Source organism: Electrona antarctica (assembly GCF_951216825.1).
Source record: "Electrona antarctica genome assembly, chromosome: 18".
In the NCBI taxonomy this organism is placed as follows: domain Eukaryota; kingdom Metazoa; phylum Chordata; class Actinopteri; order Myctophiformes; family Myctophidae; genus Electrona; species Electrona antarctica.
In genome coordinates, this window is record NC_136799.1 from 37848436 (window position 1) to 37874534 (window position 26099).

At 47.3% G+C, this 26099-nt stretch overlaps 1 protein-coding gene across 2 annotated transcripts in view; it reads left to right on the forward strand.

Annotated features, from left to right (window-relative positions):
• Positions 1-26099, forward strand: part of akt1 (v-akt murine thymoma viral oncogene homolog 1) — a 51109-nt gene that overhangs the window by 14844 nt on the left and 10166 nt on the right. For both annotated transcript variants that reach the window (XM_079529081.1, XM_079529080.1), the window contains exons 3-10: positions 10652-10780; positions 13970-14081; positions 14648-14774; positions 17111-17242; positions 17382-17447; positions 19070-19138; positions 19321-19446; positions 21071-21199. In XM_079529081.1, coding sequence (XP_079385207.1) covers positions 10652-10780; positions 13970-14081; positions 14648-14774; positions 17111-17242; positions 17382-17447; positions 19070-19138; positions 19321-19446; positions 21071-21199 — 890 coding nt within the window. The remainder of the gene's footprint in view (positions 1-10651; positions 10781-13969; positions 14082-14647; positions 14775-17110; positions 17243-17381; positions 17448-19069; positions 19139-19320; positions 19447-21070; positions 21200-26099) is intronic.

Here is a 26099-nt window from a genome sequence, read left to right on the forward strand (position 1 = left end):
TTTTTTTGTGGAAGTCACCGACCCGGCAGTAGACATGCTCGGGTGCTCAGAGAGCAGGCAGCAGCAGCAGCAGCGCTGAACCTTGGAAGTGGCAGACAGGACTTGGAAGCAAAGCCCCAGAGGCAGAGGCCAGCAACAGAGGGTGTCTCCCCAGGAAGCCAGGCCTCTGGCTGGGCGTCTGGCCGTCAGCACGGGGCCCCCCTGCTCGGGGTAATGGGAAGCAGCCTTCCTGCTAAATGTGGTGGAGAGAAGTAAATTGCTGGGGTGCAGCTGTCGGGCGGGCTGGCTGGCTGGCGTAGCGGGGGGGGCCAGGCGGCCGAGGGAGGTGGCACCTCCGTCACTTGTCTCCGCTCCCGGGCCCCGCTGCGTGCCTACTTTGCTGTGCAGAGTCCTCCTGCTCGCCACGACTGTGGCGCTCGACTGTGCCCTCTCCATCTTTGTCTGTCTGTCTGTCTGTCTGTCTGCCTGTCGCTCCCTTTTTCACTTTCTTTGTTCCCGTCACTTACTTCCTCGCTTCCCCTTCATCTCCATCGCTCCACTTGCTCTCCCCTGTTCTGCTCCCACATTCTTCCTCTTCCTCTTGTCTGACCCCCCTGCACAACACACACACACACTTTCTTTTCTGCCTCTGCCAGCCCCCCGCCACCTCACCCCCTCCTCTGTTTCCAGTGCATAGCCCCCCTCACCCCCTCCCTTCAGGATAATGACCCTGCTGACAACACAGACCCGCAGCGGAAGCTGCTTTCGACCGGCGAAGAGCTCCCAGTCTCAGAGAGAGAGAGAGAGAGAGAGAGAGAGACCTTTCCATGCCAAGGCCCCCCAAATAGCCATAGCTGGCGCCCCCTGGTGGCGGCCCTAGGGGCCAGTCATAGACCACTCCAAGCTGGGATGCTCAGCTGTGTGCAAACTGAGAGTGGACTGTATGCTCAGATCTGTGTCTCACATCCTGCACATCAGTCCGCCCCACAGGACACGCACGCACGCACGCACACACACACACACACACACACACACACACACACACACACACTGAGCCTTGACGCAGACGCCCAGAGGCCTCTGCAATTCATCACGGATCATAGAAAGTGAGACCAAAGTACGGGGGAGCTGTCTCTGTATTAATTAAGTGCCAGAAAATCACCTCACCTGTCCTCCTAAAACATAAAGGAAAAGAAAAAGCAGTCCCTTCCCTCTCGTTGCCCTGCCCTGTGTCGGTGTCAGATTGTACATCGGGCCATTGAGATTTAATTGGCACTAATTTGCACTAAATAAAGTGTGTTTATTTGTTTGCCATGCAGTAACCCAGTTAACTAATCCATGGACTGCTTGTTTGTCCAGGGAGGGGGGGGGGGGGGGGGGGGGGGGGCAAATCTCGGCCCCAGTGAGGCAGGGGGGAAACTTCCCACAGCGTTTCTATGGTAATCAGCAGGTGTCACTCGCCGCGGAGAAGAAGTGAGGGCTTTCTTACGAGCGTGAGAAAGAGGGGCAGCCTCCATCACTCCCCCCCCCCCCCCCCCCCCCACACACACACTCCCCCCTCCCCTTTTCCCCCTGTAGCGGCAGCAGCGGCAGCAGCAGCCTCAGTGACAGAGAGAGAGAGAGAGAGAGAGAGAGGGATGAGGGAGAGACACAGAGAGGGCTGCAATGAGGACCGGGGGTGGCCCTTCTTCACGACCTGTTGATGCCACAGTGCCAAAGCCCTGCCAGTAGAGTCCCCATCCAGCTGCATGAGAGAGAGAGAGAGGGAGAGAAGCAGGGGGGACAAAAGAGGAGGGGCGGAGGAGGGGGGGGGGGGACAGCAGGAAGAGGGAGGCGAAGAAGAAAAGAAAGAATGAAGGAGCCCAAACTCCTGGGCCGTTTAGGCTGGCATGTGAGCCCAGGCTGTTGTGTGCCTGCCTGCCTGCCTCGGGACAGCCTTATATGGTAGCAGGGGAAGCTGGGCAGCCTCCAAGGTTTCATTTCGCGGCGACGACCGCCGCGGAAAGTGTCGGCGCGACAAAAACTACGCATCTTGAATTGGGGGGGAAAAAGTATCTCCATAGGAGTGCGTTGCCCCGTTTTATATCGCTCGGTATGTGAACTGTGAATCGGACTCAATCGGGGGCAGGGGGTGGCGTGTGCGTTGCCATTTTTTTTGTCGTACGACGTAGTTTTGAATCTGCCTCAAAGCGTGGGGGTGGGGGGGGTTTGGCTGCATTGGGGTTCGGTGGTGGTGGTGACCCCTCTGCTGTGGAGCCCCCTCTTGTCCTCTGGAGCGGGGCGGCCCGTCCGTGGCTCATTGAGATGCAGGGCACAGGGTGGCAGGCTGCAGCTGCAGCCTACAGGCAGGGCCCGGCAGAAAGGGGGGGGTGGATGGAGGGGGCAGACCAGGGAAAAACCAACAAAAGATGCGGCCCCTCCCCCTCCCTCCCATCGCTTTGGAGTTCTAATTCCCTAATCCTCAACCCCCCCCCCCCCCCCCCCCCCCCAACCCCACCTCCCCAACCCCCTCATCCGATTCTCACCACACACACACAGACACCCGGTTCACACAGTTACCACTGGCTCCCTTCCTCTCACCCCCTTATGTCCCCCCCCCCCCTCCCCAGAGTCATGAATGACCAGGGACAAAACCCAATGGCCACCCCCCCCCCCCCCCCCTCCGCAGGAAGTCCAACCTCTGGGTGTGGGCACTATCTATCTAACCCTCTCACCCATTCCTCTCTGTGTGTATATGTATGTGTGTGTGCACGTGCGCGTGTGTGTGTGTGTGTGTGTGTGCACGCATGTGGTCATGTATGGTACGCACATGTGTATTCATCCATCAGTGTGTGTGTTTTTTAGTTTTCTCCACATTGTCTTGCTGCACTAATACTGTATGTGATGCCCAGATCCACAGAGGTGGGCCTCTCTTTCTTTCTCTCTCTCTCTCTTTCTTTTTTTTTGGGGCTGGGGTGGGTGTGGGGGGAGGCCTGGTGCGGAGGGGAGGGGGCTTGCAGTGACTTCTGTATGATGCCGCCAGCGCGCCCCAGCAGCTGGGACCTCCGTCCGCATTCCTGCCGTTGTCACGTAGAGACGGATGTAGCGCGACGCTCCTCAGACACAGCCACTAACCTCTGTCACTCCAACTCTGCCTCCTCTGTCCCCGTCATCCGTCTCCACACCCCCCCCGTGTCCCCCCCGCCTCCCCGTGCTTCATCGACCTCTCCACAAGGCTGCCTGGCCTGGCCAGACCGCAGAGCTCGCAAATGGCCTGAGAGTCAAAAAGCGTGTGTTAATGTAAGCACATTAACCCTGAACGTAAACATTTTACTAACTTGTTTTTAACTTTTTTCTTTTTCTTTTACAAATGTTCAAAAATAGCAGATCTACCAGCTCACAGTCTGTCTGCGGACCTGTGGTTCGGCTATTTTACCTTATTTGTTGTGCAATGAATAGTACATTTATATAGGGCTAAATGGTTAATGCTGTAGAAATGGACCTGTCAGGATTAAATTAATTCTCAGGATTTCTTTGTGTAAATCTTAAATCCTTTTGTGGGCCAAGGATTTATTATAGCAGGCTCTGGAATCATAAGTTGTTGAGGTACAAAGAGAGTCTTTCGCCACAGGATATTTATTGCTCTTTTTTTCTTTTTTACGAGCATCTGGATTGTAATTGATTGCATTGGCCCGTCATCAACGGAGATAATATGAACCAATACTGGACATGGGACGAGTGAGAGCGGTTTCTCCCTCTACTCGCTCCTCTTGCAAAACCCTACCTGGCGATCGCAACCCCATGATGTATAGATCCAAGGCGATTGCGTGCGTGTGATCCATCACTCAATTCAAGCTCCACACACACACAAGACACAATCCAATGTGTACATCTGTTGTTAAACCAGTTTTCTCTTCCCCTAAATACTGTGTGTGTGTGTGTGTGTGTGTGTGTGTGTGTGTGTGTGTGTGTGTGTGTGTGTGTGTGTGTGTGTGTGTGTGTGTGTGTGTGTGTGTGTGTGTGTGTGTGTGTGTGTGTGTGTGTGTGTGTGTGTGTGTGTGTGTGTGTGTGTGTGTGTGTGTGTGTGTGTGTGTGTGTGTGTGTGTGTGCTGTCCACGCGCAGGGTCGTCGTATACAGCAGTTGGCAAATAAAGATGAATTCTGTTGCGTTTGGCAGCGGCTCTCCGTTCATTATTTTCCACTTTGCCCAGCGCGCATCCCAGACCTCAGCAGCTGTTTGTCATGTAAAGACACTCTATCAGACACTGACAGCTCCTCGCATGGGTCCTCCCAACACTACACACACACACACACACACACTGACGCATGCACGCACGCGCGCGCACACACGCATGCTCGCATGGATCGTACACACTTGACTTGTGCGCATATGTAGTGAACATATGTAGTGATCTGTCTCGCCACTGCTGCATTCGTCACAACTTCTCAACTTCTCTCACTGTGTATGTTCATCCTCTCATCCTCTCCTTCAATAATTTGTTCATCTCATTCGCTTAATTAACCACATCTTATTCTGAATCTGAATCTAATCGCAAAAATCTGCTTATTTCAATCTGATCCTTTCAAATCAATGTATTCAAAACTTCGGATAAAGTCATTGTTGGTGGACAAAGCGAATAAACCTATTTAGCAGCATTTAGTGCACGTGGTGAATTTTTTCTTCTAAAACGACAAATGTATTCAATTTCAAAATGAAAACATGTGAAGCAGACTTAAGGTATGGGAGGTTTATTGGACTCCAAAATGATCGAATCATTTGCCCACTCAACGGAACCGAATCCAAAGTGCCGAACCGGATATATCGACCCCTAACTCAAAACAACCGTGATTGTTGGAAAACGACACCTTGTGTATGGTGTTCATAGTTCCCTGTGTGTTTTGGGGATATGTCTTGTTGTGAACACACAGCCTGCAGACAGTTTGGGTGCTTTTATCTTATCTAGGTTGTGGTCAGGCTGTTTATCAGGCAGCTTCCTGTTTTGGAGAACACGTTCAAATCAAAAGGGGGGTAGTTTACTGGAACACTTTGGTGATGAATTGACTTAAAAGCCAAGGGCTCTCCCGTGTCGCTGCTGCCATTGTCAGCTTGTTCATTGTCAGCACTTTGCATTGTCGCACTGTACGCAGGAATCTCTTTAAAGTGTCAAGGTGTAATTCATTGAAAATATCCTGAATGAATTATGAATATCAAATATTCAGTTAGTGAATCGATTTGCCCATGAAATAGTCCTCCGACCTACACATCGGCTGCATGAAAATGTTCTTTTCATGAGCCGACACGATCAATATCACTTTGGGATATATAGGAGACCACTTACAGTCCGTATCATCATGAATGGGACGGGTCGTAGTTCAGGGGACAGATCACATCACGACGACCCGTCGCGATGTGTTAAAAATCAGTTAAAATCAGTTACTTTGAGGCGAGCAACACCACCGTGCGACAGAGTATAACTTGGGGTGTAATTGTCAGTTCTACTCTCAGGCCATGAGTAAGAAAGGGGGACAGCGTGGAAAGTAAATTGAGAAGTAAGAAAAAGAAAGGGAAATGGGTGTAAATAGGAAACTGACAAGGGTGACTAGGGTCACTTGTGTTGCTCATGCACTGTACAGACTGGTGTAGAGTAGACACAGACAGACGGATGTGGCCGTTTCCACTTTTGTCACATGACCATGGTTTGTGGTCTCGGATGAGGAAGTTGGGATGCCCTCTGTCTAGAGAGACTTTACGCTTGCAGGGCGGGGATGTGTTCCGCATAGTCCACCTGCTACAAAGAATGGCAATGACTGCGCTAAAATGGTGTGAAGTTCAGTTGGTTTTTTTATGCATTGCTGGCTGTCAGCTTCTGTAAAAAAAAAAAAATCTAAGTGTCCCATACAGCCGATATAGATAAATTGCTCACACAAACAGCAATTTTGCTTTTCTAAGTGCTCCAGTGGGACGTGTTTTTTTTTTTTTCCTCAACATGAGCAATGACAAAGTCACAGTAGTATGTCCTAGTGATCCCAGGAGGGGTTTAGAGGTGGACCCTAGGTGTTACATTTCATCATGATGAGCGTGTTTGCCTCACTGGCCATTCCTCTCCATGTGGTCTTCTCCCCTGCCTCAACAATAAACTGCTTCTAATTCCCGTCATCAAGGAATTGCATGAGTCACCATTGCTTTAATAGTTGGTCACAGAACTGTGTGTGTGAGTGTGTGTGTCTTGGTGTGTGTGTGCAGTGCACGCTTGTCTGTGTGCGTCTGTTTGTGTGGTTATTGTCATTTCGCTGACAGCCATGTGACTGAGGACACCCCTGCATGGAAGAATGTCTCACTGGTGCTGTGCGCCGTTGCGTCATTGGAACTGGGGCAGATCTTAGCCTGTGCCAGCTCTGGTGGGCACTGTGCGTCAGTGAGGCTGGAAGCAAACCTCTGAGCGTTTCTAAAGGCGCTGTTGTTGTCATCGACTAAATATATACACCCCCAATGCAATTTATACATGCTCTACACGTCACTATGAGCTCACTAATGTGCGCGCGCACGTGTGCGCACACACACACACACACACACACACACACACACACACACACAAAAACACACACACACACACTCATACAGAGAAACACACACACACACTCATACAGAGAAACACCTGTCTCTGCCCGTCATTGTCGGAATATTCCGCCATCAAGTCAGTCAGTTTGTTTGGTGAGATCAAGTCTTCAGTGTGAGCACATATAGTGATCACTAGTGGAGTTGAGGCACAAACAATTGTGCCGGGCGCGCATATATATATATATATATATATATATATATATATATATATATATATATATAATGAGGTAGGTGTAGACTAGAGTAAGCCTTCCTCTGATGTGTATGTGTTCAGAATGACGAACTGTAATAACCCAGCAAGGTACTGGGGCTCATGTGATGCTGCATTGTGTGCATACCGTCCCCAAGTGTGGACTGGCATGAACTGTACTGTAGCTGGAGGATATGGGTCAGCCAAAAAACCTGACCACAGAATGAGGCACCAGCTGAGGCTGTGCGGAGACGGAACACTGAGGCTGCATTGAGATTTTGGCTGTGTTTTTTTTTTTTTTTTTGAGATCCAAGTCGATGGTTTCTATGTTGTCTTTGGAACAGGTTGCTGGTTCCAGTCCCAGTTGAAACGACGCAGTCCTGAGTAGTCGGCCACCGCCGGTGTGCCGGAGTAAACACATTTATTTTCCTCCTGAATGAATGATTGTGATGAATCACACTCGGCAGCAGGGCCGTCTAGAAGGTTGTCTTCGATGACTGATGTGGTTGTGGATGTTGATTGTCGAGCCTCCGAAGTGTAAAACAGACAAACGACTCGTGGCTGAAATTTCATCACAACTCAAACGAACACGAGGGGAATCCACCATACCAACACCACCAACCCCCCCCCACCCACAGTCAGCGTGCGTTTCAATTAGGGCAGCATACATTCGGGGGGCTTTGTAGGTACTATAGTAGGAGATGAAAATGGCATTCCGAAAGGCTGACAAAGTCGAGCTAATTTCTAAACGAGCTACATTTGGTGTGAAAACACTTACTCTGCAGAACGGGCGATGAAAAATCCCCTTCCCTGCCATGATGAAAAATGGCAGCAGACGTAATAACATATTGGACATCTGCTGCGGATTGAAGTCTAAAGCACACAGTGCTCTGGGGCAGATGTTTTCTCTCTAGTGTTGTGATTCGTGCCACCACCTTGCCAGTTGCTGTAAATCAGGTGTTTTGTTTTTTTTACACTCGGCTGTTTGTTTTGGGTTTAATGGCTCAGCGTAGAGCAGTGGTTTTCAAACTTTTTGTGCCCAGCACACCACAGGGCACAAGTCAATATGTGACTGGGCGGCTGTGGCTCAGGAGGTAGAGCAGGTTGTCTAATGATCCCTGGGTTGGCGGTTCGAATCCCGGCTCCTCCTGTCCACATGTCGAAGTGTCCTTGGGCAAGACACTGAACCCTACATTGCCTCCAATGAGTCGGTCGGTGTGAGCTTGCCACCATTGGTGTGTGAATGTGGGAAGTGAGGACGCTGGCGTCGACTGTTCGCCGCTTCACCTCCCAATGTATGAATGAATGAACCATTGTAAAGCGCTTTGAGCACTTGGAAAAGCGCTATAAAAATGCAATTCATTATTATTAATATCTCAAGGCACACCTGTATTCATATATGCAAAGTAGCCTCGATAATGCGTTATTATTACAATCATTAATTGTTTTTATTTGATTTCATAATGGCAAATAAAAAGTTTGATAATTGATATAAAAACATTATTGTGAAAAACTAAAAATGGTAGATAAAATATACGTTTTTTTATTATAAAATTAATTGAAAAAGTAATCGATGGAATATTATTGTTAATACAATTGTTCATAGTTGCATGAGTCCACATCTTAAAAAAATAAAACAAAAAAATGCGGTTCTCGATTATTTAATGAATCAGAACATTAATCGATAGAATAATGGTCAAGAAGACAATTGGATAATCGATAGGTGCAGCCCTATATGAGTTAACATCTTTAAAAATCAAGGGAATATTTTCTCAACCTTATGTGGATGATGAAATGTGAGGTCTTAAAAAGTAAGGCAGGTGATGAAGTGTTTTATTTTAGGTCTGAAAGTAAGGCAGCCCATCCTGCAGCTGATCTCGCACAGTTGGCTATTATTTAATTGAGAAACGTGATACTACATCAATGTTGTAAAACACAAGTTCTTGCCTTGGCCGAGTGGAGGAGACATGCTTTGGATGCTATTAAAAGCATTCTGCTCTGTCGGTACTGTCTCAGTTCTTGGATCCGATTCACAACGACGGGAGCCTGTGGTTCGTGCGTGTGACTGTGACACACACACACACACACACACACACACACACACACACACACACACACACACACACACACACACACACACACACACACACACACACACACACACACACACACAGACAGACGCGTGTGTTTGTTTGAAGGAAGGGAACAGGATCTCATATTGACTGATCTCCTACCCCTCCACTTCTCTCTCTCTCTCTCACACACACACACACACACACACACACACACACACACACACACACGCACACAGAGAGCACACTTGTGTCAGAGGAAATGGGGCAATTAAGGACAGCTTGCTCCAGCACTGCATGGGGTTAATATGCGGTTCCGTAATTAAAAATAAATTACACTTTTCCTGTATAAATATTCAGATCTCACTCTAGTGTGTGTGGCTGCCTTGTTATGGTGCGTAAGTTCTTTCTTTTCTTTTTTTCTCCACCCCTTCCTTCTGCGAAACATCTGGCGCAACATTTCCTGAACCGTCACTAGAATAAATTGAGTTTTGTCCGCATATGGGTGATTCAATTGTGTGTTTTTTTTTTTTTTTAAGATATATTTTGTTTGTGTTTTTTGCCTTTATTGATAGAGTACAGTAATTAGACAGGAAAGGGGGAGAGAGATTGGGGAGTGACACGCACGTGGCAAAGGCCGTCGGGCGCGGGAGTCGAACCCGCGGCACGCCGTCCGGCTGGCTTGGCAGCCTATAGGTGCCCAGGCGGTTGAGCTAACCGTCCGGGATTCATTTGTGTTTCTTGTGAGCGAACGGCGGGTGCCTGGCTGAAGGTTATGGGCTTTAGTCTCAACAATGGGACTTGTTTTGAGACAAGCCCATCCCAAACATTTCATATCCAGGCATACAAAATCGTCATAATAATAAGGTGAATAATAATGGTGACTAGTGAATGAATAGAACTCTAAAGGGAAACTTTGCTGATTAAAATATCAGCTTGAAGTAGAATGCGTCGTTTTGGATTTTGCATGTGGTTATAAGTGATACAGAAAGCTACCACCGCTGCAATGCCATCACATATGTCCTATTACTATGAGAATTATTCCCCCCAGATGGTCAAACATTTTCTAAATTGTTTAAACATTTTCCCAGATGTTCAAACTTATTTGCGTGGTGTGTCTTTTAAATATATATATAAAAATTGTATGTCAACGGATCAATTAACCACATATAAGCATTATTTTTAATCGTTCGTCTCAAAACGGTGTCATGCAAAAAGATGGAAAACAGCAGATCAAGCTTTTTGTTTTTGAATCCCTATAGGATTCAAAGGAGGACATGCCCAACACGGGGGCCGATTATTTAACAATTATGTTATAAACTGATGGATTATAAGTACTTGTTTTACAATCCATTAATTGATTAACTGTTGCACCCCTATACTTGTACAAAGAGGACAGACGGGCTGGGATGAAGGTCCTGACTCCAGCTACAACCACCATTTGTCCCGCTGTTGACCTACACTAATGGAAAGAGGACGACAAGGCAGTCATTTTTAGCCAGTGCTAGTGAACAGCATAGCAATTAGATGGCAGGAAACGTGTCGCACCTCTGGGAATTAGGAGAGAACCTTGAGAAAGGAGAAGCCCGCGCATCATTAATCACCAAGACACAATGTAAAAGCAGTTGTCACGCGCTGCTCAGCATTTTGAGAATTAAACCATGTGTGAAAAAGAGCCTATACAGTGTGTATGAACTAGATTAGGTTTTTCAAACGCTCCACATGTAGAGTATATAGACACACCTCGTCTTAAAGTGTTTTTTTTACCTCTGTGGTCGATGACACGTGCCCTTATCTTTCTCCCCCTATCAGGAGAATACATCAAGACCTGGAGGCCGCGGTACTTTCTTCTGAAGAGCGATGGCACCTTCATTGGGTACAAGGAGAGACCACAAGACGTGGACCAGCTGGAAACCCCCCTGAACAACTTCTCAGTAGGCCGTAAGTATCTCGTCATCTCTCACAAACTCAACCCGGACTTTTTCTCCTCTTAGCTGTGTTTTAACATGAACCCTTGCAGATCTACAAGCTCACAAAGCATCACACTGTGACACGTTGTGAGCTTGTAGAGCAGCTGTTTTCAGCCAATATTTTTTTCTGTAGAGCCAAAACAGTTCGTATAGATCCCCCTTGGGAAAGTCTAGATTAGTATAGAGGGTAGGAGCGTGACATCATCATACCACGAACTTATGCGGGAACGCAAAGAAAATAATACTTTGTGGCCTCGACAGCACATACATCATTAAACGATGTTGAACTCACTTTGCCACTCACATTGCTACTCGATTTGCCACTCACTTTATGTAAGTGCATACCCTCTATAGGTTTGACTACTAAAAACATTGATCTGCAAGATTATACAGTATATAGATCAGCTATTTATTTTTTAACTTTGATCATTTTTGGAAACCTCCGCCTATAATGGCATGCACAACATAGAGACAGCTGGTTTAAAGTGTTTAACGATGCACGTTGTTTTGATTGATTTGGTTGAATACTTTATTAGCAAGATTGTTAACAGTACAGCTACAGTAGTAGTAGTACAGACAAAGGTTATGCTAAAAGAATAACACAAAAGCCACAGAGGGCTTGTTTCCATTGTGGTCCATTGTACTCAATTCATCAGTAATACATATATAATACATACAATACAATACCTCGGTAGCATCAACAGGTATATTTACCATGGAGGGTGGAGTGGCAGAGGAGAGTTCAACTATGTATTTGTATTTTGTATTTTGAGGTCGGCCATTCTTTTATTTTAGTTGTGAGTTTGCTGTAGGGAGTCGAGATCTTTAAAGAGTTTTGTAGTTCATTGCACATTATGCTGGCAGCACTGCAGGATTTTGGGGGAACGACGTCAGATGATGCCCCTACTGGTGTTATGCCCGTGGGCATCGCTCACTCAGTCTAGACTATAGAAGTAGTTTGACAGGTAAGTCGCCACTGATCCTCTGAGTATCTTCAGTATCCAACTGTAGCTAGTGTTCCTATTCTTGGGTGAACACAGTCAGCTAAAATATAGTAGATCTTCAAGCTCAGGAGAATATATTTTGTGTCGGGCGGAAAAAAAAGGAGGGGATCTTGTGTGGGCACTCAGGTATAGGGTTTTATTGCCAGTCAGTTTCTCTAGGAGTGCAACAGTTATTATTATTTATTTTAATTTAGAGTACACAATTATTTTTTACCCCCCTTTTCACCCCAAGTCTTAATGCCAATTAATCACTTCTGTTGTATGACTCCCCTGCCAGTGAACCGGGAGGACGTAGAGCCTTCGACCTACCCCCCCCCCCCCCCCCCCCCCACATTGATCTGTTTATATAATGTTTTACTTTAAAAAAAAAAACACAATTCTCAATTATGAATCGATAACGTCGGATAGAATAATCACTAAGAAAATGATCAGCCCTAACCCTGTGTGTGAGTCTCTCTCTGCTTCCGATCAGGCACCTGACATCAGGCACCTGACATGCAGTTAACGTTGTACCGATTTGTTGTTGTCTTGACACGATCGAATTCCGTCTCCCCTCCAATTTGATCATTTCTATCTTCCTCCACAAAGCAAAAACAACAACGCTCCGCCCAGCCCTGTGTGGGCAACAACATCACACACAAAAAAAAGTTGCCGTGATAAGCTGTGCAGATGACTGAACTGAGCAATTAGACAGCATACTGTTTGTTTAACAGAATGTTTCCTCCCTGACACTCGTGAGTTATCGTGGCTATTAGTCGGCCCGATTTCAATTATTTATCCCCGGTGCTGCTCCACGGCGCCGTCTCCATCATCATCGGTGGCTCCCGAGTTTGTCACCGCCACCGCGACCCCCGGCCACGGAGGACACATGGCGCGAGGCGCCCCAGCCACGGAGGACACATGGCGCGAGGCGCTGCTGCTGCAGCTGGATTGCACAGATAAAGCCCTCCATGGAGCCATGTTGGAGCTCTGTGGTGGTCTGACTACCCCCCCCCCCCCCCCCCCCCCTTAGCCTCCATCCATCAGGACGGGGGCCGCTTTTTTGTGTCACATCCTGACGTATCTGCTGACACGTTCCGTTTGGGGAACAGATGTTGCTGCATGAAGGGAGAGATTCAGATGGAGGACTCTGCTTTCTTTAAGTCGCTTAGTTATAACGTTGTATGGAAGGAAAGAAATGCGTATGAAGCGATTTTTATTTGCTGCAAACGTGTGAGAACTTGGGAAGTTTGCGAGTTAAAAGTTGAGCGTGGCAATGAGATTTTCGTTAAATTGTCAATAAATTGACAATGTTCCAGTTGTGCACACTTCATAATTATTGCAGGTTGCAGAATTCTCAATTCCTGAGCAGACTGGATGATAGATATTAAAGCACCATAAATCCTATGAAATTGTTCATTTACCGTTAAGAGAAAGTTTGTCAAAATCGGAACGATTCGTGATTCATCAAACCCAGTGATAAAATATATAAACAAATAAAAAATAAAAGTGCAAAAGTGAAGTTCCAAAGGAGAGGCGAGTCAATGATGGGAGGTAACTGCACCTGTTCAGCCCAGAGAGGCTCCAACACTGTCTGTTAGGATGGCAATAAAGATGAATGGCTTTAACAGTGTTCTGTCTCTCCTCTCCTCTGCTCTGCTCTCTCTCTCTCTCTCTCTCTCTCTTGCTCACTCGCTCTCCCCTCTATCCCTCTCTCTCCCCTCCCTCTCCCTCCCCCTCTCTCTCCCTCCCCCTCTTTCTCCCCCCCCCCCCCTCTCTCTCTCTCTCTCTCTCTCTCTCTCTCTCTCTCTCTCGCTCACTCGCTCTCCCCTCTATCCCTCTCTCTGCCCTCCCTCTCCCTCCCCCTCTTTCTCCCTCCCCCTCTTTCTCCCCCCCCCCCTCTCTCTCTCTCTCTCTCTCTCTCCCCCCCCCCCCCCCTCTCTGTCTCTCTCTCCCCCTCCTCTCTCTGTCTCTCCCCTCCCTCTCTCTATCTCTCCCCTCCCTCTCTCTGCCTCTCTCTCTCCCCCTCTCTCTCTCTCTCTCCCCACCCTCTCTCTGTCTCTCCCCTCCCTCTCTCTGCCTCTCTCTCCCCCTCTCTCTTTCTCTCTCCCCCCTCTCTCTCTCTCCCCCTCCTCTCTCTGTCTCTCCCCTGTCTCTCTCTCCCTGGCTGTGGTCAGAGTGCCAGCTCATGAAGACTGAGCGTCCGAAGCCCAACACATTCATCATCCGCTGCCTACAGTGGACCACTGTCATCGAACGCACCTTCCACGTGGAGACCCCCGAGGAGAGGCAAGCCCCCCCACCTCACACACACACATACACACGCACGTAGGCAGGCAGGCACGCACGCACGCACGCACGCACGCACACGCATTGTTTACATAAAAAGATCAGACCCGCCCTTGTTGCTAAAAAAAATACCAATTAGCCCATTAAAACCGGGAAAGCATCCGTGTCATTTTAATATTTTTGCGTAGGCTATTCGAAAATAGCAGATCTATAAGATCACCACGAGTTTGTACATCTGCTATTTAAAAAAATAAAAATAAATCTTGGATGTTTGAGAACTACTGATTTTAGAAGGCATTTGTAGAATCGGCCTCTGGTCTTAATGAGTTTAAGATTTTACAGCCCAGTTCTCACGCACGCACACACACGCACACACACACAGACACACACACACACACGAGCGTGCGCACACAGGCACTCTTTGCTCTCAGGCCCACTGGCTGTCGGCCGGACCCTCGGCTGGTTGAAATTGCCTTCCTGTAGGTTGATAAGATGACAATCAGGTGATTGGTCCTGTGGGAATGCATGCATGGTGGTAAACGGGCCTGATGTAATCTCCCCTCCAGGGAGGAATGGACCAAAGCCATCCAGACAGTGGCCGACGGCCTGCAGAAGCAGGAGGAGGAGAGGATGGACTCGTCTCCTGACCCCATGGACATGGAGGTGTATCTGACCAAACCCAGGCAGAAAGTGGTACGGAACCCTGTCCTGCACCTCAGGCTAAGATATTTAGAAACAACTACTATAACTACACCCAACTACAAGGAAGGGCCTTGTATAGACCGCTGTTTCCCAAACCCATTTGCATGGATCGCGAGTGAATATCCCTTTATTTTTTCTTCCTTTTAGTTTCCTAAATTTTGTCATATAATATTAATGTACATTTTCATGAGTTGAAAACAAATTCAAACTTTTGTCACAAATAATTTCATGAATGGAGGGTATGCGCGTGACATCATCATCATACCTGGATGTTATGCGCCTACTGAGTGTCAAAAAACGACTTTCTGACCTTGACAGCCCATACATCCATCAGAAAAGTCCTATTTGATTGCATTAAACGACATTAAACAATGTTAAACTCACTTTTCAACTCACTTTGCCACTCAATTTGCCATTCACTTTATGCATGCGCATAACCTCTATAAAACAAAAATAATCAAAGAAATTCCCTAAATTAGAAAACAAATGTTTAAGAAATAGTGAAAATAGCAGATCTGCAAGCTCGCAACACGCCGCGAAAGCGACACGTTGTGAGCCTGTAGATCTGCTATTTTCACTGGTTTGTGGGTTCCGGGCAAACATCTGATTTCTCTTTAGAGTCTCGAGTTAAAACAGTTTCGGGAACCACTGGTATAGCCCCCTGGGAGACTGCGGTCACTCACTCTTTCTCCACTTCTCCCTAATTGCCCCCACCTGGAGCACGGCTCCTCGCCTATATGTTCTACTCTTGCTTCAACGTACATACCTGCCTCATTTAGCCTCGCGCTACCTCATCCCCTTCAGCCCCATGTCGACTTCTTAACCCATTTTGGGCGGGAACCCCTTTTGGTGTTAGCATTATGTTATGCTTTAGCTATTGAAAAATAGCAGATCTACAAGCTCATAGCGCGCCACCGAGTGGCGCGCTACGAGCTTGTAGGTCTGCTATTTTTGAAAAATCGAAGAACCACTGACATAGAAACATAGCTTTTTCAGAAAACTGTCAGGATGTAGAAGACATTTTTAGAATCGTTCCCAGGTCAAAATGGCTTAACATCAGCCGCGGGCGGCTTAGCACCAGATAGCATGTCCAGCGGGGTTTCACCACCCTCACATGTGCACCCACCCAGTCATGAAACCAAGGTCTAAAGGCCACCGGATTGAATGTCCCTGAACACACAACTGTTTTCAACATTCTCACTAGCACAGCGGGGTCAGCCGTCAACCCGAGACACAGTCGCATAAAGGCCGGACCGTTGGACGAGTGGAAATTCCGCGGCGGTCCGATACGGCAACTTAACCCATTTTGACCTGAGATCAGATTCTAAAAATGTCTTCTACATCCTGACAGTTTTCCTGACAGGAAAAGCTATGTTTCTATGTCAGTGGTTCTTCGATTTTTCAAAAATAGCAGACCTACAAGCTCGTAGCGCGCCACTCGGTGGCGCGCTATGAGCTTGTAGATCTGCTATTTTTCAATAGCTAAAGCATAACATAATGCTAACACCAAAAGGGGTTCCCGCCCAAAATGGGTTAAACGCTTCGATGTTGTTGTCAGTGGGATTGTGTGTCTTTGTCTTGGCCAGTTAAGAGTTCTTTAATGCTTCCGTTTGTAATGAGATGCTCCTCTCTCTGCTGGTTTTAGACAGTTGTGTGGTGGATGCCTGGTACGGTGCAATAAGTTAAGACCCTTAACCACTTCGGCTATCCAATCTACATGCTCACAACGCAGTGGTTGTTTCTCTCTGCAATTTTCTTTTAGTTTCTCTTTAAAAATGTCTTTGCCTATTTAGTCATTTTGTCAATTTCTTCGTAACGCCACCGTCCTACTCCTGTTAAACACCCCCCTCTGACACAGGCACCACCCAGCCTGAAGGTGTATAGCGCAGCGACAAAGATCGCCCTCAATATTTGTAGAGCGACCCTCCTCGCCCCGGCTTCCATCCCCCGAACATGGGCAGCAGGGCAAGTATAGACGATAGGTGCCCTGGGTGCGGCCATAGCTGCGCTGCTTTCGTCTATAGACACTCTGCCGAGCTGGATGCACCGTGGTAGATTTGGATCCTTAGGTGGTGGACGGTTACTTATTTACCACAACTCCACACAAACGCCTAAATCTGCTATTTGCAGACAATTGTGTGTTATTTCAAAACATTTCACCTATAATAATGACATGCTCAAAACAGGGACGTCAGGGTTAAATGCTTCTGTGGTGTTGCCAGTGGGATTGTGTGTTCTTGGCCAGTTGAGAGTGCGAGTTCATTAATGCCTCCGTTTGTAACCAGATGCTCCTCTCTCTCTCTCTCTCTCTCCGCCGGGTTTTGTAGACTATGCACGACTTTGAATACCTCAAACTCCTGGGAAAAGGCACTTTTGGCAAAGTCATCCTGGTAAAGGAGAAGGCCACAGGAAAATACTATGCCATGAAGATCCTAAAGAAGGAGGTCATCGTGGCGAAAGTAAGTGTGTGCGCTTTCTGAGCGAGAGGTCTACAGAGGAAGTGCACGTGAAGGGGTGAGGGGAGGTGGGGCATTGATTGATATCTAAATGGTGGGCCATAGTGGAAGTTGAACAAGTAGTCTTTCTGGTCTCTTTCAGGATGAAGTGGCGCACACACTCACTGAAAACAGAGTGCTCCAGAATTCCAAACACCCGTTCCTGACGGTAAGTACCGTAAGAGGTCCTCCGTATACCGAACCTTTCTTAGAACCACTTCACCTATTCAGGCCTGACGTCGAAATTTAAAAAAAAGTCTTCTAAATAATGACAATTTTCAGAAAGATTTGAGGCACATTTTAACGTTTTTTCAAAAATAGCAGATCTACAAGTTGCGCGCTATGAGCTTGTAGATCTGCTATTTTTCAATAGCTAAATTATAACATAATGTTTAAAACACCAAAAGGGGTTCCCGCCCAGAATGGGTTAAACCCTACTTTATTTAAGTGGCTGACCGGGGTCACCCAGGACTCTATACTAGGCCCCATCCTGTTTTCACTCACTATAATGGATATCTTCGGCGAATATAGGTGACATACAAGCTCACAACGTGCCATTTTGCAACACATTGTGAGCTTGTAGATCTGCTATTTCCGCCAAATGCCCGCTCCAGAATAGGGACGCTAAATGGTTCAAGCGGTTAAACTCGTGGCAGTGGCTCAAGAGGTAGAGCGGCCAGCTTGGAATCAGAAGGTTCCGGGTTCGATCCCCGGCTCTTCCTGGCTGTGTGCATGTGTGTGTCGAAGTGCCCTTGAGCAAGACACTGACCATCTTAACTGCTCCTGATTGAGTAGGCTGGTGCTTTGCATGGTTTCCTCTGCCGTTGGTCTGTGAATAAGTGAAAGTAATGCAAATGGAAAGTGAGTTGGATAAATACTCTATATAAACGCATATCATTTTACAAAGAGACTCAGTAGCCACTCCTCTCCAGGCTAGGAATAGTTTTGGAGAGCTGTGCTATAGACCTCTTTTTTATCATTTAGACTTTAAGCTCTTCTGGATTGTCGGTTTTAAGTGGTGGGTGATGGTAACACATAATGTGTTTTGCTCATAATGTATGTGACCCATAGTTGGCATATAGCCCCATCTAGACATTGACCTCTCCCATCACCATAGTTTGGACATTTGCACATAACATTGCAGTCCAGAATTGGGGTTGCCGTTCGAATAAAGGTATTTCTGACCTATTTTCCAGCAGCAGTAGCAGATCAGGAATGAGCTTCCATGTTAAATTCTGCACAAGCTGAAGGAAGAAACCCCAAATAAAAACGATTTAAGCAGTTGTTTAACAGCAGAATATAATTTGTCCATCCCATTTTTGTTTTACTACAGATCTCCATCCGTAGGAACATGTCAATACCTTAACATTTGCATTATGTTGTTAGACAATAGGTACAGAAATAGAAATGAATGGAGAGGCCACAGATGGGGATAGCTGGCATTCAACAATAGCCTAATTGGAGAGCCTTGACACACCGTGCTGCCGGCACTGTTTTCTCCTAACTCCAAGCAGTAAAAATGAAGTGTAAAAGAAGGCAGCTATACTGCATTATGTGGTTCAGTTGTGTTATCCAATTCCTCTCGCCTCAGCCAGAAATCATTAAGCCTGATTTATTCGTGGTTTCCCATACCGAAAATAGCCAATATACTCGCACGTGGCGTTGTGAGCTTGTAGAGCGGCTGTTTTCGGTGCGTGACACAGTGTACACAACCAACGTACAAATCAGGCATTACTTTTCAATTTCAGCAATCTTCTATCCATATCAATTTCTTCTATCCTCCATCTGCAGGGTCTGAAATACTCCTTCCAGACACACGACCGACTGTGCTTTGTCATGGAGTATGCAAACGGTGGTGAGGTGAGCTCAAAAACCATCAATGAATTTGTAGCCGATCGATCATCCTCACAAGGAGTCATTCCTAACGTTGCCTGTCAATGTCTCTCCTCTCCTCTCCTGCCACTCATGCTCTCCCCTTTCCTCTATGCCTGCCTCCGTGTTCCCTATACCTCCCCGTGGTTCCTCTATATACCCTCCTGCAGCTTTTTTTCCATCTGTCTAGGGACCGGGTGTTCTCCGAGGAGCGAGCGCGGTTCTATGGGGCCGAGATAGTGTCAGCGCTGGATTACCTGCATGCTGAGAGGAACGTGGTCTACCGGGACCTAAAGGTGGGTCGGGCTCTTCCTATCTCTCGCTCTCTTTCTCTCTCCATCTCTCTCTGTCTCTTTGCTAGTTCTCTCTCTCTCTCTCCCTCTCTCTCTCTCTCTCTCTACTTCTCCCATGGTAGGATATAAATAGGGCTCGCCTCCATCCAGAGCAGCAGCAGTAGCAGCAGCAGCCATTGAGCTTATTGATCGGCCTTCTCCCAGATCAGACTCCCAGACCTCACTGCAGCTGGAGGCAGGCATGGTCCATCCTCCTCCTGCAACCAGACAGAAATAACTAGCACCTCCCTATATGTAACACCCAGACATTGGTGGGTTTTCTGTACCACAAGCATGGGACTGGCTGGATATGTAGGTTGCTGTGCAGTACATTCAGTATATGTAATATTGGTGGTAAGAGAGTGGAAAATGGTGCCATTGCCCTAACGTTAAGTATAAAAGGCTCACGCAAGGCACGCTTTTGTACCACTGACTCGAGACCCAACAAAATGGTTTTAGCGTTCGTCGCAGCGGTGTGATATGTCCTGTTGCACGTCGGCGCATGACGACGCAAGTCGACGCAAGTGATTCAATTGGTTCAATTCAACGGTTGCTTGCAACTACATTTTACGTGAGGATGGCAGAGACGTATCTCGTCCTCTGGCGGCAAGCTCTCAAGACGGGTCTTCTTCACGACAGAACGGTCGGATTCGGGTTAAAGAATTGTGTTTTTTACGCAGTGGCCCTTTAAGTCGTCGGGTGCTTCTTCGAAATGTCACAGAGGCAACGAGCCACGCGAATACCTTTTGAGGACGGGGGAAGCGGAGGCAGATGTCTGGTGACTCTTCAGTTATGAAAGGCAGGGGGTTATAGGGATTAGGAGGGACGGTGGCTGTGGTATTGCGTGGGGCATCTGTAGCTCTGCCTCATCCAGCTGATGAAAACTCTGTAGCAGCCAGGTCAGCACAGCTCCTCCTCCTCCTCCTCCTCCCCTCTCTCTTTCTCTCTGCTCTCCCCTTGGGTTTACAAGGCAGGCTCCCAGCCTGCTAGGGTTCTCCTGAAAATGCCAGAGTAGCAGGATTGGAGGATGTGCTGACTCTGGCCTGGCGCTGCTGGCCCACGTGTGAGCTACAGCTGCCAGGTGACTTTTACAGAGAGAGAGAGAGAGAGAGAGAGGCAGAGAGCGAGAGGACACAGTGATATTAAAAGAAAGGCCACGCGATGCCAATTATATTCACAACACTATGAGATAAGACACAGGCCCAAGGCCTCGAATTAGCCTGGATTGCTCAGTAACATCAGTCATTGTCATCACAGGATAACATTCACACAGGTGTAAAAATGTGCGTGAAATTCTTTGATCTACAAGCTTGCATCATTTGCAGTTTTCAAGAGGGGGGAAGAATAGATAAAGAAATAGAAACCAGGTCTGATATGTCAAGTAAAAAAATATACACACTGTAAAGAAAATGACAATGGAATTCTGACACCAGTCAGAGCCGTGATTGCCAGATGTCTGTCCATCACCCATAACTCATTCGCTCACTCGCTCCATCCAACTATTGATTATTTTTTTATGCTGATCATGCTGAAATTTCTGTTTAATTTACTCTGTGTGTGTGTGTGTGTCGCCCCGCCCCCTCCTCAGCTGGAAAATCTCATGCTGGACAAAGACGGACACATAAAGATCACAGACTTTGGTCTGTGCAAGGAGGGGATCAAGGACGGAGCCACCATGAAGACATTCTGTGGAACGCCCGAGTACCTGGCTCCAGAGGTACCGTACGACACCCTAACCCAAGTACCTGGCTCCAGAGGTACCGTACGACACCCTAACCCTAACCCTAACCCAAGTACCTTGCTCCAGAGGTACCGTACGACACCCTAACCCAAGTACCTGACTCCAGAGGTACCGTACGACACCCTAACCCTAACCCTAACCCAAGTACCTTGCTCCAGAGGTACCGTACGACACCCTAACCCTAACCCTAACCCGAGTACCTGGCTCCAGAGGTACCGTACGACACCCTAACCCTAACCCTAACCCGAGTACCTGGCTCCAGAGGTACCGTACGACACCCTAACCCTAACCCTAACCCAAGTACCTGGCTCCAGAGCTCCAGAGGAACCAAATGGACCCGGGGTCCATTTGGTTCCATTTGTACACTCTCAGAGTTAAATTAACAGTGATTTTGCAATATAAATTGGGGGTCCCAGAGATAGAAATGCCATGAAATGGGGGTCCGTAGCCTAATGCATGTCAAACTGGGGGTCCTTGAAATGAAAATGGTTGAAAGTCACGGTCTCAGTCAGATTGGAAACCTTGTGATGTCCAAAACTGTTACTTTTCAGGATTCTAATAAAAAAATAGCAAAAGTAGCAGATCTACAAGCTTGTACATCTGCTACTTTTGTGTGACTTGTTGTGTGACGCTACAGTTTAGTATGTTCAAACAGGACATGAGCACAACGATGTAGTATGTAGTTTGCATGTAGCAAAATATAAAATTGCACAGATGCACAGGGTTTCCTAACCTTCATTTAGAGTAGCGTTTTAACCCCTTTTCTCTCTCCAATTTATGTTATGCCAATTAATTCCTCCCCAGACATTTCTGTGATGTCAGTGCCTGTTAGATAGATAGATAGATAGATAGATAGATAGATATACCTTTATTTATCCCCTGGGGAGATTCGGGTAACCTACTGGCTCACCTGCCATTGAGGAGCAGCGAACCGGGAGGATGTAGCACCTCCATCCTACTCCACCTGTGTAACAACCTCCCGGTCCAGCTTCCCTCCACCAAATGTGTCCGTTTGTAAAACGACAGTACCGCAGTGGATTCAAACCCCACCAGACTCCACGGTCGTCGAAAGGCCACCACTTAGTCCTGCGCCACCCGCGAGCGCCATAATTCTTTCCCTTTCTTGAGTCCAATCAATCCAGATTCACTAAAAGCCTTTCACAGGCAGCAGAAGCAGGTAGCGCTATGTTTAACTCGAGGGACAGAATGATCACAGCTTGGTACATGTTAAAATGCTCACGCCTCCGTCACCATTACCATGGACTTCTGGGTTAGAGTGGTTACTGAGAGTGGTTTCCTCCTGTGAGGGACACAGCGTGAGACAAAGGTATACTCTTGTCTTTACCTTTTTTTATGACATTTTGCCAAGCATCTGTCTGTCTCTGGTTGCCTTGACGGCTTTGAAAAGTTCAAAGCCATTAGGCCATGTGGGCTTAATAATACCAGATATAAACTTTATTTTTACAGCAATTTTCCAAACAGGCGTTCAAAGTGCTCTCCCTACGCCTTCCCTTCTCAGCTTTCCTACCATCTCACTACCATAAAGTAAAGACTGATCACTTTGGCTCTCCCTCTTTAAAATCACAGCATTCGTTCTCGTCCTTGTGCCGAGGGAGGGTGAAGGCCAGAAACGCCACTGTACAGTTGGGTGCCACCGATAGTGTCCCTTATCATTTGACCCATTTAGGCCTGACCTCAAAATTTTAAAAAATCCTTCTAAATCCTCCAGTTTTCTGAAATAAATATTTTCACGATTTTTCAAAAATAGCAGACTTACAAGCTCGTAGCGCGCCACTCGGTGGCGCGCTATGAGCTTGTAGATCTGCTATTTTTCAATAGCTAAATTATAACATAATGTTTAAAACACCAAAAGGGGTTCCCGCCCAAAATGGGTTAACTGTCCTTTTGCGCAGATCACGCAAACCTCAGCAAAAAGAAAAGGACAATATCGATGGCCTCCAACTGTAGACATGCATAACGCCAACATGCACGATGCCATGAAAACCATCAAACCGGAGAATGGTGTTCAGAGCGGTGTGTTCTTCTCCTGCAGCAGCCCAGAAAGTAGAGGGAGCGAGATTGACAGTTTTCAAGGCCGAGACAATTGAATCAACACCCTGAGTGTTCAGTTATTGCAAAGTTTTAGCAATAATTTAGTATTGTGGAGCCACAGCCTTTGTAGTTTGTCTTTGCTAATAAGATGTTGGATTCGTGTTAATGTGTATTTTCTGAAACATTTAAATATTTGGAAAATGTAAACTTAACTATCAGACAATAAAGTGACAGCCCCCCAAAAAAACAAATCATGTTGAAATGACCCTACCTGGTGCAGTACCTACTACCGGTATGATTCAACTGGAGAAAGGGTTAACCATATACTTGGTTAATGCCGATCTACAAGCTCACAACACATTATTTCATTTATATTTATATATTTGTCTCCACCATGCCGAAGGCATGGGGAGAGAGTATATTTTGCACTCCGTCCGTGTGTGAGTGTGTCCGTGTGTGTGTGCGTGTGTGTGTGTCCGTCCGTCCGTCTGTCTGTCTGTTAACAGCTAATCTCCGGCACCGTTAACCCGGTCGATGCCAAATTTTGCACACACACTCCCTGGATGCCAACGATGAACCTCTGCCCAAATTTTCCGGAACGGCCTGTTATAGCGCCACCAGGAGGCCGACTTTTGATATTACTCCTCCAGATTCTGTCCAAAAGTCCCGCAAATCGTTACACACTATCTCTATAGTCATGTGTTCAAGGCGGATCTGTTCGATATTTCAGATTCCATTGTAATTGTAACATTGGCTTTCAAAGTTTGCAGGATTGGCCCGTTTTGAACAAAAAGCCTCAAATCATGAACGGAGCGTGCAATTTACGTGAAATCTTTCACAGACTTTCCTACTAGGCTGAGGAATATATCCCACCCTTTTCACATTGGCCTGTTATAGCGCCACCAACAGGTGGATTTTTGCAAAACACATTTTTGGAACAAAATGCCTCAAATCATCCAATTGCCATCCAAAGCGTAAGAAGAAATGTCACCCTTTTCACTATTTCACTATTATAGCGCCACCAGGAGGCCACAACCTGACCTGCCCTGGTGGAAGGAGACCTGTGCCCCGAGGGGCACTTTTTCTAGTTTCATTTATTTAGAAATGCGCTGAAGAAATGTGCTCATAATGACACGCTCTCAAAGTGGTTAAGGATTACGAAATGTAAATCAATTAGTGACCCATAAAACATGAAAGCGGACCCATGGCGGGTGGCACGGCGTGAATGCGGAAAGTGAAAAATGTAGCGTGTGGCCAGACTTTGGTCAGCGGCGCGAGGTATGTAGGAAGAATGGGCAGCTGTTCCTGAATGCCTGTCTAATCTTCAGCTGAGGACTGTGAGTTAATGAGTGCTGCGCTGAGGCCGGGGCAGGGTGTCCTGCTCGCCTCTGGGCTCACACACATTCGCTGCTTAGGGAGGGCTCTCCGCGTACCGGGGCGTGGCTACTCCCCCATTGCGTGCAGGTATGACAAGTGAGTTGTTGACCGTGCAACACGATATGGTATTGTGTGTGTGTGTGTGTGTGTGTGTGTGTGTGTGTGCGTGCGTGCGTGCGTGTGCGGCTTGCGACAGCCCCTTCTCGTCATAAAATAATGTTTTTCCGGGGAGAAGAAGGGTGACCATGTTGACACAGTTGCTTGGATCGTTGTTTTTAGCCTCCATTCGGAATTTGCTCAAAGGGGGTGTGCGTGTGTATGTGTGTTGGGAAGGTGGTGGGGGGGGGTTAGTGAGGGCTTGGCAGTGCGTCAGGAAACGCGAGCTTCCGCCCCTGGAGAAAAAGTGCCACATTGGCTACAGCTGTTGTAATGGCACCGGGGGAGCCTGGGGGGAGGGGGCTCACTGCTGCTGCTGCCCGGGATGCCATCCCTGACCCGGGCAGAGCCAGGGCCATGATGATGATGATGATGATGCACGCCAACCCCCTCAGTCCTTCAGACCCCCACCAACACGTCCCTGAGACCCATTGATTCATCTGTCAGAGAGGCTCATTCTGTTCTTCTCCGCCTGACCCGGGCCTTCGGTGCTCAGCGCCAAAGATCTGAGCCAATAAAAGAGCTCTTCTTTCATAATGACTCACTCACACCTGAGCAGGCACGAGAGACACAACGTTGAACGTTTGTGTCTTAGCCACTTTTTAACACTGGCAACCATATTTTGGGCATGTCTTTATGCTGTAGGTTAAAACCTTTTATTATATTATATCCCCATCTAAAAAAAAATGACAATCTTTTATGCAAGTATAAAACAGGGCTTTAAGTGGATAATTATAAAACTAACTATAAAATATATCTATGCTTTTTGAGCGTTTTTGTCTTTTTTCTTGAAACCTCCAAAACTCCACCTGCCCCTGACAGTTCACTTGTCCTCGCAGTAATGGAGCCTTGTGATGGCAGCGCAGAGAGAGAGAGGGAGCGCAGGGAGACATCAGGGGGCATTGCCATGGCAACCAGGGTCACTGGCAAGCGCTGCCGTGGAGCGCCGGGCCAGGCAGTGTTACAGGTTGTTCTGCAGTAAACAATGACCTTGTTGTGTGTGCTGCACAGGAATGCTGTAACGTCTGGGAATATTCCACCCAGGGCAGGAGGGAGAGAAAGAAACAGGGGGGGTGAGGGGGGCTTTGTTGTACCACCCCCCCCACCCCCCCACCCCCACCCCCCTTGCCCAGCAGCAGCACTGAACTGGTTTGTCTGTAGCGGAGGCAGCGAGGCGCGACTCGTTTTGTCACCTTGTCTTATTAAGAATACAGTAACACCCTGAGTGTTAATTTAAATTTACTCTCAGTACACATGAGGAGAAAAAACAACTGGTATTAACTGAGACACT